Source organism: Helianthus annuus, chromosome 11 (assembly GCF_002127325.2).
Source record: "Helianthus annuus cultivar XRQ/B chromosome 11, HanXRQr2.0-SUNRISE, whole genome shotgun sequence".
Taxonomy (NCBI): domain Eukaryota; kingdom Viridiplantae; phylum Streptophyta; class Magnoliopsida; order Asterales; family Asteraceae; genus Helianthus; species Helianthus annuus.
In genome coordinates, this window is record NC_035443.2 from 189,799,928 (window position 1) to 189,812,303 (window position 12,376).

General features: G+C 37.0%; 1 protein-coding gene and 1 long non-coding RNA gene across 2 annotated transcripts; one reads left to right on the forward strand and one right to left on the reverse strand.

Annotated features, from left to right (window-relative positions):
• The first annotated feature begins 1,113 nt into the window (after window positions 1–1,113).
• Window positions 1,114–1,968, forward strand: LOC118484246 (serine/threonine-protein phosphatase 7 long form homolog). Its single transcript, XM_035980249.1, has one exon. The coding sequence runs from the start codon at window positions 1,114–1,116 to the stop codon at window positions 1,966–1,968; it is 855 nt and encodes a 284-aa protein (XP_035836142.1).
• A 2,763-nt stretch (window positions 1,969–4,731) lies between these two features.
• Window positions 4,732–12,077, reverse strand: LOC110891537. Its single transcript, XR_004873458.1, has 15 exons — window positions 11,902–12,077; window positions 11,776–11,833; window positions 11,561–11,686; window positions 9,608–10,901; window positions 9,496–9,547; window positions 9,352–9,391; window positions 8,413–8,527; window positions 7,932–8,317; window positions 7,509–7,838; window positions 7,086–7,146; window positions 6,673–6,951; window positions 6,525–6,587; window positions 5,463–6,114; window positions 5,169–5,387; window positions 4,732–5,030 (listed from the first exon to the last, which is right to left on the reverse strand). It is a non-coding gene; the product is annotated as an uncharacterized LOC110891537 (long non-coding RNA).
• Between the last annotated feature and the right edge of the window lie 299 nt (window positions 12,078–12,376).

Consider the following 12,376-nt stretch of genomic DNA (forward strand, 5'->3'; position numbering starts at 1 on the left):
AGCTCTTCTTCTTCAAACCTCCTCATATAATGCTAGTACAATTCACGTGTGTTGTGTAATAATATAATGCTAGGATCTAGGGGCCGCAGACAGAGAATCATGACACTAACCTAGCATGAAACAGGTTAGAGTTGGGGATAAATGGGTAGCATGAAACATGTTAGAGTTGGAGATAAATGGGTTTGGGTAATACACAGGCATTCACGTCAACATGACTAACTGTCTAGTTATTTGTGTCGACCTGCCGAATTTTTAGCAGAAATAGGTGGTCTACAAAAAAAAGAGTGTAATTAGGTGAATTTGAAAAATGTTTTCAGATGTAGGTAAGTTGTGGAATGAATTCGCGACCTTCAACCCAATTTCTGCAAAAAAACAGAACTTCCTGCAAAAGCTGACATTCTCTTACAAGGTCTCAGTTTGAAACAGCGACCTTGTGAAGGTCGTTGTTTGAAGTCACAAGCTTTAACAAGGTCGCGAATTGAACTTCCAATCTTGTACAAGGTCGCAGATTCATATCCCAAGCTTCCTAAAGGTCGCGAATTGATGTCCAAACCTTGTTCAAGGTCGCAGATTGAAGTTCCAAGCATGTATAAGGTCGCGGATCCATATCCCAATCTTAATAAAGGTCGCGAATTGATGTCCAAACCTTGTTAAAGGTCTCTGTTTTGTCTCACAAGCTTATTAAAGGTCGCAGATTTGAACCACAAGCTTAATGTTTTGTCTCGCAACTTTAATAAAGCATGGCAGATTCTTTTTGAATATGGACAAAACTTGCAGAATTTATTAAGCTTTTCGGATGGTAGTGTATAGGTGCATGTTTGAGGTTTTTGTCCATTTGTTGCATGAAATGTGAGTGGTAAATGTGTTGGTGATATGACTTGACCCTAGCTCTCACATGATAAGAAATAAAACCTGCTACTTTGAATAGTTGTGTGTAAGAGAATCCAACTGTAGTGTAAGAAAATTTTCTGCAAACACCATGAATTCGAAAATGAGGCACCTGGTGAAGTATTTACATATGAACATAAAGCAAAGGAGTTGGGCTACATTTTCAATATCAAAGTCAATCCTTTCATTAACGAAAAAAATTCAGTCAAGTTTTATAAGCCGAAGATGAATTTTGAATGTCATCCTGGTCCGATGAATGCATCGGTGTTGTTCTTGGGCAACAATCACCGTGCGTTTGAGGTGTTTAAAAATCCAACACCGTATGATAACCCATTAGATATTAGACGATCAGATCGAACGTTCTGGCAACATATCAAAGAAAATCCGGTTAGTGGAAGGGTAGAAGCTTTAATACATGCAGCAGGTTTCAGCGGGATACTGCAATGTGGGTACAAGTATGTTGACCACGCGTTAATAACTGCGTTGGTTGAGAGATGGAGGCCAGAAACTCACACGTTTCACCTTCCTTTTGGAGAAACGACCGTGACATTACAGGATGTCAACGTGTTGTGGGGGCTACCGATAGATGGGTTGCCTATTTCTGGGGCTGACACTGGTATGTCAATGTATACTGTACGCGACAAGTGTCAAACGGTGTTGGGGTTTACCCCTGAAGAAGCTGTTGTGAAGGGCAAAAGGGTTAGGTCCTCCCGAGTTTTAGCACAAATAACGTCATCCAATTTTTCTGAAAATGAAGCATCAGATGAAGATTGCATTTTTCGTGCACGTCAAATAATATTTTATTTGATAGGGTGCACAATCTTTCCTGATAATGCAAACAACCTGATTGATGTCAAATTTTTAGATTTTCTGGTAGACTTGCCCGCATGTTCGGGATATAGTTGGGGAGGTGCTGTGTTAGCTCTCCTTTACAAAAACCTTTGTAATGCTACAACACCTAATGCTATAGCCATTACTGGCCCAGTTGCGCTTCTACAAGTGTGGGCTTGGGAGAGGTTTCGCTGTTTTGCTCCTGCTGTTGCCCGGTTCCAGTACAATGCCCCGTTAGCTGCTCGGTAGTGTGAATTGGAAATAACTAAATTTATTATTTTGTATATATATACCTGACTTATGTTATTTTTTTTTAATTTATCCTTTTAGGTGGAAGGGCAGCTTAACGTGTACAGATGTTTCCACACATTGCCTGAGAACATATAGATCTCAGCTGCAATCAATGACCGAGGCAACGGTATGGTTGTTAGTTGTTGACAACCATAATAAGCTTGTGAGACAAATCTGCGACCTTTATTAAGCTTGTGGTTCAAATCTGCGACCTTTAATAAGCTTGTGAGACAAAACAGAGACCTTTAACAAGGTTTGGACATCAATTCGCGACCTTTAATAAAATTGGGATATGGATCCGCGACCTTATACATGCTTGGAACTTGAATCCGCAACCTTTAACAAGCTTGGGAGTTGAAATAGCGACCTTTAGGAAGCTTGGGATATGAATCTGCGACCTTGTACAAGATTGGAAGTTCAATTCGCGACCTTGTTAAAGCTTGTGACTTCAAACAGCGACCTTCACAAGGTCGCTGTTTCAAACTGAGACCTTGTAAGAGAATGTCAGCTTTTGCAGGAAGTTCTGTTTTTTTGCAGAAATGGGGTTGAAGGTCGCGAATTCATGTCACAACTTACCTATTTCTGAAAACATTTTTCAAATTCACCTAATTACACTCTTTTTTTTTGTAGACCACCTATTTCTGCTAAAAATTCCGACCTGCCAACCTGCTTTCAACCTGCAAACCTGTTTTTTATCTAGCTTTTATGTTTTTTTACTGACCCACCAACCCATGTTTCAGGTTACCCATAGTGTGGCACATCCGGTTAGGGTCTGGACGAATTGGGTTATATGAACCTGGTAACCATTTAAAGTTCAATGCATGAAATATTAAATAAGCACTAAAATTTTAACACAAATAAACCAAAATAAAAAGACAGAGAACATGACACTTATGCACTAAGAGCTCCACCACCCTTTGCATGACCATCCATTTTTGTACCCATAACAGCTCCAACAAAACTCTGCTAAAATGCTTGAGCATGGTCAAATGCCGCTTAACCAATCTTTAGGGTCTCATGTAGAAAAAACATAAATTTTAAAACGGAAATCGGTTAGTAAACATAAAAAGAAGTAAGATTCAAGAACATATCTGACAATTCACAAAGTGTGAGCTGCCGTCTTAGGGTCTCGTGTAGCAAAACTTGACATAATAAAATGAAAGCCGATCAGTAAATTGTTAAGGAATTAAGAATCATGAGCAAACGTGGCTAGTTTGCTACGCTGTGAGCTCCAGTCTTTAAGTCTCATGTAGAAAAGTCTTTAAGTCTCATGTAGAAAATTGTGAAACTTAAAACAGAGGACTGTTAGTAAAACTAAAAAAAATGGATTCGAGAACATACCTCAATAGTGTTAGGTTGTGAGCAGCGGTCTTTGAGTCTCATGAAAAAAAAAAACTAAAATTACTAAGGTAAGTCATTTAGTAAACCGAAAAGGAAGTAAAATTCGAGAACAGAACAGACCAGATTAGTGCTGAGTTGTGAGTTGTAGTCTTCAAGTCTCTTATAGAAAAACCTGAAATTATAAACTGGTAGCTAGTCACCAAACAGAAAAAGGTGTAATATTCAAGAAGATACCTGCCTAGTGCGGGGCTGCGAATTGCAGCCTTGGGGTCTAGTGTAGAAAAATTTGTACTTTAAAACGAAAGTTGGTTAGTAAGTCACACACCAACTACATCTGGGCTGTGATAAGCTGTACGTTTCAAGTCTCATGTAGAAGAAAAAAAATGAAATTTTAAGTGCTTGGTAAACTTAAAATGAAGTAACCTAAAAGCCATCATTAACAAACCTGCAGTTGGATTGTCAATAGCAGCCCGTAAGTCCGATGTAGAAATGCCTGAAATAAAACAGAAAAGAAAGTAGAATAGTAAAACTGAAAGGAAGCATGATTCCGAAAAATACCCGACTATTTCTGGGTTGTGAGCTGCAGATGGTTGTAATGTGTTTTATTTAAGACATGCAAATCATGTAGCCGTTTTAAAGATCGAGTGTCTGCTGGTATTAACCACCACATTTTTGTAGCAAGGCTTCATGAACAACCACGGATGGTTTGATATTCTGGATCTAACAGATACGATCATCTCCAAACCTGACTCTGTGTACAGTTGAGTGAAATCCACAGGCTCATGCCTACTTGACATGATAGTTAAATCGCCAACTCTCGCAACCACCAAAAGAAAAAAAAACACCAAATGAACAATTGCAGATTACATTTGGCTCAGTGTCTTGCGAAAATCAAATTAAAAACAGCTTGTTATGACTAAGGACATCTGCAAGTGTCTGCCGCATCAATTCATTACAAGAATCCACAAAATAATGGTATTCAAATATTTACAATAATAAAGCATGATAACTAACATAATAAAAACTTACTGGTAGAAATACATTTTACTTTCTCTTGCTAGCAAGGTAATCAAGTATGACGGGCTAGTGATGAAAAAAAAAAAGCAAATTAATGAATTTTTTTGATAACCGAAACACAAAAATATAAGGCACAATAAATATCAGCAAGCACTTTTTAATCAAACTGATGCAGTTTCGCGTGCAATCAAACGGCTCAAGAACAATTAGTAACCAATGACGATAAAAACGAACCGAATGGTTCCAAGAACAATGTTCTTTCAATTCAAAATCAATCAAAAAACTGAATAACAATAACCCCTAAATCCTCTATTTATAAGATATGAATCATAATTCGAAAAGGAAACAAAATAAGATAAAATATTAAATTCAAATAAAGAGATAATTAAAGAGATCGGGTCTATCCGCATCACAAACAGTAAGGATATAAAAAAACTAAATATAATCATAGATGTGATGACTCAATAAGCAAGTTCACATCGATGCAGATTTAACCGGAGTGACTATATTTACAGCAACTATCAAATAGATAATACCCATTACCTGACCATGAACATGATCAACTGGAATGTCAAAAGGGCCCATCGATTTCCCAGAATGAAGATCACATGCAAGAACTCGATCTGTTCCTGCTTCGGTTATCAGATTAGCAACAAGTTTAGCTGCAACAGAAATCCAAAAGAAACACAACATTTCCAATATGAAATTTTGAAATGAAAATCGGTTAGTAAAAATCATGAGCATACATGAGTAACATGACTAGTGCTAGGTGTGAACTTTTAAATGGAATCGATTTGTACCTGACTAGCACGGCTGTGAACTGCAGTTTTGGGGTCTGGTGTAAAATAATATGAGATTTTGTAGAGGAAGTTAGTCAGTAAAAAAGAAGCAAATTCGAGAACATGCATGTCTGATGTCGGGCTGTGAACTGCATTATTCGGGTCACGTGTAGAATAACAGAAATTTTCAAACGCTAGTCGGTTGGCAAACGGAAAAGATAATAAGATCCTTGAACATACCTGACATGTGTTACACTGATGTTAAAACGAAAATCGGTTGGTAAACTAAATATAAAGCATTATTCGAGACTATACCTGACATGTGCTTAGATCCTAACACATTGCAGCAGTGAACTGTAATTTCAGGATCTCATGTAAAAAAAAGGATTTCATCTTCGAAAACATAGCTGCCTAGTGCGGGGCTGTGAGTTGCAGTCATGGGATCTCGTGTAGAAGAATTTGTACTTGAAAACAAAAGTAGAACATACCGATTACATCTGGGCTGTGATCAGCTGTAGTGTTGGGCCCCGTGTAAGTAAAATGAAAATTTTAATAAAGAAGTCCGTAGTAAATTTAAAAAGTAGTAAGATTCAAGAACATAACCACCTAGTGCTGGGCTGTGAGCTGCAGATTTCTGGTCTCGTGTAAAATTATATTCTTTTCGTGTAAAAATTTAATAGAGAAGTCCTTTGTAAATCTTATATTCTTTTCAGTTTACCAACCGCTTCCGTTTTATAGTTTCGGATTTTTTACACATGACCCGAAGACTGCAGCTCACATCTCAATCATTAATAACTAAATCTTCCCTAATATTTATTTATTTTTTCTTTGCAGAAACTGGAGTGTAAGTTTAGGTGTACTTCTTCAATGTCATCAGCAGAATCAATAGATTGAGAGGACATAAGTCGACTACTGTTTCAAACCAGAGGTTGTTCTTCTGCTTCTTCAACTTCATCTCGCTTCCAACCTATTGTAAGTTACAAAGAAATTATTTAACAAATAAACCAGAGCTGGCAATTTCAACCCATTAATGTATGGGTCGGTTTGGATTGTATTTTATCTCAAACAAAACAAACGGGCTGAAGAAGTCAAATAGGTTCAAAGTCATCCAATTCTATTTTTAATGCATATGTCATCCTCAATCATTTAGTTTATAGATATAGCTTAGCATTGTAATAGTATTGTCTTTCTAAAAACGAAATAATATTCAAGGACAAACGTAACTAGTGCTGAGATGTGAGCTGCAGTCTTTGGGTCTTGTATTGGGCTGCGAGTTGCAGTCTATAGATCTCGTGTATAAAAACATGAAATTTTTAAATGGAGATCGTTTAGTAAACTGAAATGGAAGTAACAATCATGAGTATAAGTGATTAGAACCTTCCGTTCTGATGGTTCCACTTCAGATCCTTGTTGGCGTAAAGCTTTCTCTTGCTCGGCAGTCTGGAAAAGACCAATGTTAAGGAGGAAGGAGAAAACATAGCAGGAGTGCTTTATCACATTATGAAAATGTTAAAAAGAAGTAAACCTTTAAAGATAGAGACTAGAGAGACTGCTTGTGGAGCACTTGGTCTCTGGGACATTTTCTGTTGCAGTCTCAGTGACATCCTCGATTCTAGGAGCATGTCTGGAACGTTCTGATTCTGTAGTGGGGCCGGGCCCATCCTTGACCTCAATGGGAATCTGTCTAACTTCTCTGGGATGGGAGATAAATGGTTCACAAATTCTGAGCCCTGCTCCGCTATCAAATATACTTCTGGTGAAGTTCGAGTCAACTTGTGGAGCAGCAACAGGCGTTTCATGACTTCTAAAACAGTAGTATAGAAAAATGTTTCAAAAGGTAAGAAGGTGAAAAAAGAAACTTGTGATTCGTGTTTCTGATTATGTGCCATATGATTCGTGGTTGGTAAACGAAAAAGAAAGTAAGATCCATTAACATACCTGGCAATTGGCATGTAGCCGCTGTGAGCGTAATTTTGAGGTCTCGTGTAGAAAGACAGAACTTTTTAAACGAAGATCGGTTAGTAAACTAAAAATGAAGTTTCAGGGTCTCTTATAAAAAACATAAATTGTAAAACTTGAAACTTATAAAAGGAAGTCAGTTGGTAAACTAAAAATGAAATAATATTCGAGAACATAGCAAAATAGTGTTAGGCTGTGAGCTGCCGTCTTAGGGTCTCGTGTAAAAAAAGTTGACATTTTTAAGCGGAAATCGGTTTGTAAACTGAAAATGAAGTAGTATTCAAAAACAAATCTGATTAGTGCTGAGATGTGACCTTCAGTCTTTGGGTCTTGTGTAAAAAAATCTGAAACTATAGAACGGAAGCAGTCAGTAAACTGAAAATATAAGATTCGAGGACATACCTCACTAGTGTTGGGCTGCGAGTTGCAGGGGGTCTCGTGTAGAAAAAACTAAACCTTAAAAACAGATGTCCGTTAGTGAACGGAATAGGAAGTAATTTTCGAGAACATATGCGACTACTGATGAGTTGTGAGTTGCAGTCTTCAGATCTCGTGTAGAAAAAAAATAATATTTTGAAATGAAGAGTAGGTACCTTGAGACATGAGGATAAGATCCAATGGTAATGTTAAACATGAATAATATGACCAAGCACAATTAAAATCTGAGATATATTGTAAATAAAACACACCTCTGCTTTCAAGCTTGGACTTTGGCCAACTGTCCTCCAATTGCTACACAGTAAAAATCATCATCATACTCAATAAATCCCACCAATAGGAAAGCTAAGGTAGGGTCTGAGGAGGGTAAGATGTAGACAACCTTACCTCTACCCTGTAGGAATAGAGAGGTTGCTTCCAGTGAGACCCTCGGCTCGATGGTAGTTTCGCATCAAGTCTTGGACATAAGGCACATAACACTCGGCAATTAAGACAAAGGCCAATTAGTGCATACTACACAGTAAAAATGAGAAGAAAAATATTTAACTTCGGGTTGGATAACTGGTCAAAATGGATTCGTGTCTTAATGGACATTATATACTAGCATAGATTTGTAACTACAGGGTCTGGCAATTTCCACCACCCTTTTCATGACCATCCATTTTTGTACCAATAACAGCTCCAACAACAACATTCCGCTTAAATGCTTTAGCTTTGTCAAATGCGGCTTGACCAATACTTCTATCCATTACAAATATAACAAGATGTGGTTTCTGCAGGATGACAAACACCATTCTTTGAGCAAACTCCCTTCATAACTCAAATTTAAAAAAAAAAAAAAAGTTTAAAGAACATGATAACCAATTACCGTTGCTTCAAATAGATAATACCCATTACATGACCATGAACATGATCAACTGAAATGTCAAAATAGCCCATCGATTTCCCAGAATGAAGATCACAAGCAAGAACTCGATCTGCTCCTGCTTCGGTTATCAGATTCACAACAAGTTTAGCAGTCTATTACACATAACTTTTAGCAGTAATAAGATGGAAATATGTGTCACTTATGCTAAGTCATGTTGTAAAGATTAATAGTTCTTTAATTTTGTTTAAGTATATTGTAGCTAGTCATTCGCTTTCCTAATTTTCCAACTTAGTAGATATAGTTGAATTCTGGATACAAGTGACAAAATTAGAACAGCAAGCTTAGCGCTCTACTTAGGTTTGCATTTAGTTGCTTCTGCTGTTTAATGTTTATGCAGATAAAATTATTCAAATCCAAAGTACGGGATAACCGTATTAATGGTTTTAGCAGATGATCTGCGACAAGCGTCTATCATGATCAGAAGCTTAAAATGAATTATAACGCTTAAAATATATAATAAAATTAAAAAAATATATATAAAGTCATTTTTTTTTTATTTCGGGCCCTCCAAGACTTGGGCAGCGGGTGGTCGCCCGACCCGGCCAGCCCCAAAACCAGCTTTGTTGACAACAAAACTTCATAGTGCAGAGATGTGAGCTACAATCTTTATGGTCTCGTGTAGAAAAACCATAAATTTTAAAGCGGAAGTCGGTTTGTAAACATAAAAAGAAAGTAAGATTAAGGAACACATTTGACTAATGCTGAAGTGTGAGCTACCGTCCTAGGGTCTCGTGTAGAAAGAAAAACATGGCATAATAAAACGGAAGTCGGTTAGTAAACTGAGAAGGAATTAAGAATCATGACCATACGTGGCTAGTGCTTTGCTGTGAGCTGTTGCTGTTAGTGAAACTAAAAAAGAAGTTAGATTCGAGAACAAACCTCAATAGTGTTAGCCTGTGACCAGTCGTCTTTGAGTCTCCTGAAAAAAAATAAAATAAAATAAAATAAAAAAAAAAACTAAAATTATAAAGGGGAGTCATTTAATAAACTGAAAAGGAAGTAAAATTCGAGAACAGAACAGACCAGACTAGTGCTGAGTTGTGAGGTGCAGTCTTCAAGTCTTGTATAGAAAAACCTGAAATTGTAAAATGAGCTGGTTATTAAACAGAAAAAGATGTAATATTCAAGAACATACCTGCCTAGTGCGGGGGCTGCTAGTTGCAGCCTTTGGGTCTAGTGTAGAAAAACTTGTAACCACCTAGTGCCGTGATCAGCTGTAGTGTTGGGTCTCGTGTAGGAAAAAATGAAATTTTAATAGAAAAGTCCTTAGCAAATTTAAAATGAAGTATGATTCAAGAACATAACCACCTAGTGCTGGGCTGTGAGCTAAAGCCTTCTGGTCTCGTGTAAAATTCATGAAATTCTAGAATGAAAGTCGGTTAGTAAATTGAAAAGGAATTAATATTCGAAAACAAACTGGGCTTGAACAGTTTGATGAGATTGTTGAAATCCATCCAGGCCCAAAACATCTTTTCCAAAGCATTGTAAAGTAGCTCAACCTGAAAGATATATGTGCCAGGCCTAAGCTGCCTATAATTCCAAAAATAAACCCAAACATAAGTTTGGACAATTCTAGGCCAAGCCAAACTAGTGTTGGGCTGTGACTGTGAGCTGCTGCCTTAGTATCTCATGCAGGAAAACTTGACAGTTTTAAACGGAAATCAGTTTATAAACTAAAAATGAAGTAATATTCGAGAACAAACCCGATTAGTACTGAGATGTCACTGTCTCCATTTCTTCCACCTCAACCATCTTAGACCCCCTTGGTTCTGATGGTCCCACTTTAGATCATTGTTGGCGTAAAGCTTAATTTCTCTTGCTCAGCAGTCTGAAAAAGATCATTGTTAAGTAGGAAGGAGAGAACTTAGCAGGAGTGTTTTATCACATTATGAAAATGGTAAAAAGTAAACGTTTAAAGACAGAGAGACTGTTTGTGCCAATTCTGGGAATCTTGTTTGGAAGCTCCAATTGCAGCCCGAATCATTTCTTCTTCAATACCATAATCAGGTAAATCACCAACTTGTGGAGCACTTGGTCTCTGGGACATGTTCTATTGCAGTCTCAGTGACATCCTCGATTCTAGGAGCATGTCCAGAACGTTCTGATTCTGTAGCCGGGCCCATCCTTGACCTCAATGGGAATCTGTCTAGCTTCTCTTGAATGGGAGATGAACGGTTCACCAGTTCTGAGCCCTGGTCCGCTATCAAATACACTTCTGGTAAGTTCGGGTCAACTTGTGGAGCAGCAATAGACGTTTCACGATATCTAGAACAGTAGTATAGAGAAATGTTTCAAAAAGTAAAAAGGTGAAAAAAAGACTTATAATTAGTGTTTCTAATTATGTGCCATATGAAATTTAATGAATATGTTTCTATCTCTTTCGGTGAAATCTGCATTGACACAGCCTCATTGAGATCACCACCATGTTCCTGATAAGGAGCAAATGAAGAAGTTAATATCTATATACGAAACTCTATTTGATACATCAAATAATTTCCAAACACATATATATAATATACTTGAAATAAAGCCTAGTTACAACGTACACAAAGATAAGGAATATCAACCAACAATTTGACAACGATGTTCGTATCAATAAATGACAGACATTGGCTGACATTGATATTCAATTATGATTAAGATTAACAACATAAACAAACAACATTCAATCATATTAATTTGCATCAAAAGCATATTAACAACCACTGAAAATTAACCAACAGAAAACATAACCATATATGCAGTGAACAAGGTTAAATACTGAATTACTTATCCAACTGTAAAAACATCAATCAATAGATCTGATATGCAGTAAACAGGGGATAAAACTTAAAACAGCAATTCCAAGGGCCAAAATAATACGAACATTTTGAGAGATAATACACTAATTAGATATTATAAAATTCAAATTTAGAAATTGAATCCTTCAAATCTTGGAACAAAAACCCTAAGTCAAACAAAATTACGTTTAATTAAATTGAAAGGCAATCGAGAGCCTCCAATTCTCAAATACTGCAGCAATTGTTGTGATAGAGGAAGTAAAACACCAAAAACAAATAACATTATCATGCATGTAACAGAAAAGTACCAATTCTTCTCTTCACTTTCTCTCTCTAGAATACGTTGTGATCGAAATCCGCAACTCAATAACCTAACGAGAGCCAGACGCAATTTCGATTGATCGGCAGCCATTTCATCTCTTCATTTTCTCTCTCTAGATAGAAGATTTAAGTTAGAGAGAGAAAACTGTTTAGGTATCCATTAGCTTAATCTTAAAGAAGAAGTTAGAGAGAGAAAGCTTACAAGAACCAGAAGGACGCGAGTTTTCGAGATTGATCGTCAACCACTGCACTTTCTCTCTCTAGATATCAAAGAGAAGAAGTTAGAGAGAGAAACCTTACCAGAAGAAGTTAGAGAGAGAAAGCGTACGGAGCAAGTTTTCGAACGATCGTAAACCATGGCCATTTCGTCTCTGCACTTTCTCTCTCTAGAACAAAGGGAAGCAGAAGTTAGAGAGAGAAGAAGTTTTCGATTAATCGTGTGATCGAGTAGCAGTTATATAGAGAGAGAGTGAGAACTGTGCATCGGCAGGGTTAGAGAGAATGCATCCAACGGCATTTAGATTGGTGAGACATTCATGATAATCGTACGTATCCGTTTGCATTCCAGAACCGACGTCATCATTTTCTATATTGTTTGTTAGATTTATTTATTGATTTTATACTTTATAACCGATGATGGAAAGTCAATTTGAACCAAATAGCTAATATGCATGAATTTCAAATATGAAGCATGCATACCACAAGAGATTCAATAAACAATAAACAGTTAATTACACAACTTGTTTATACCTAATTTCGTCTTTGGGTACTAACTTTTTTTTTAACAGGTTTAGGTTTTATGG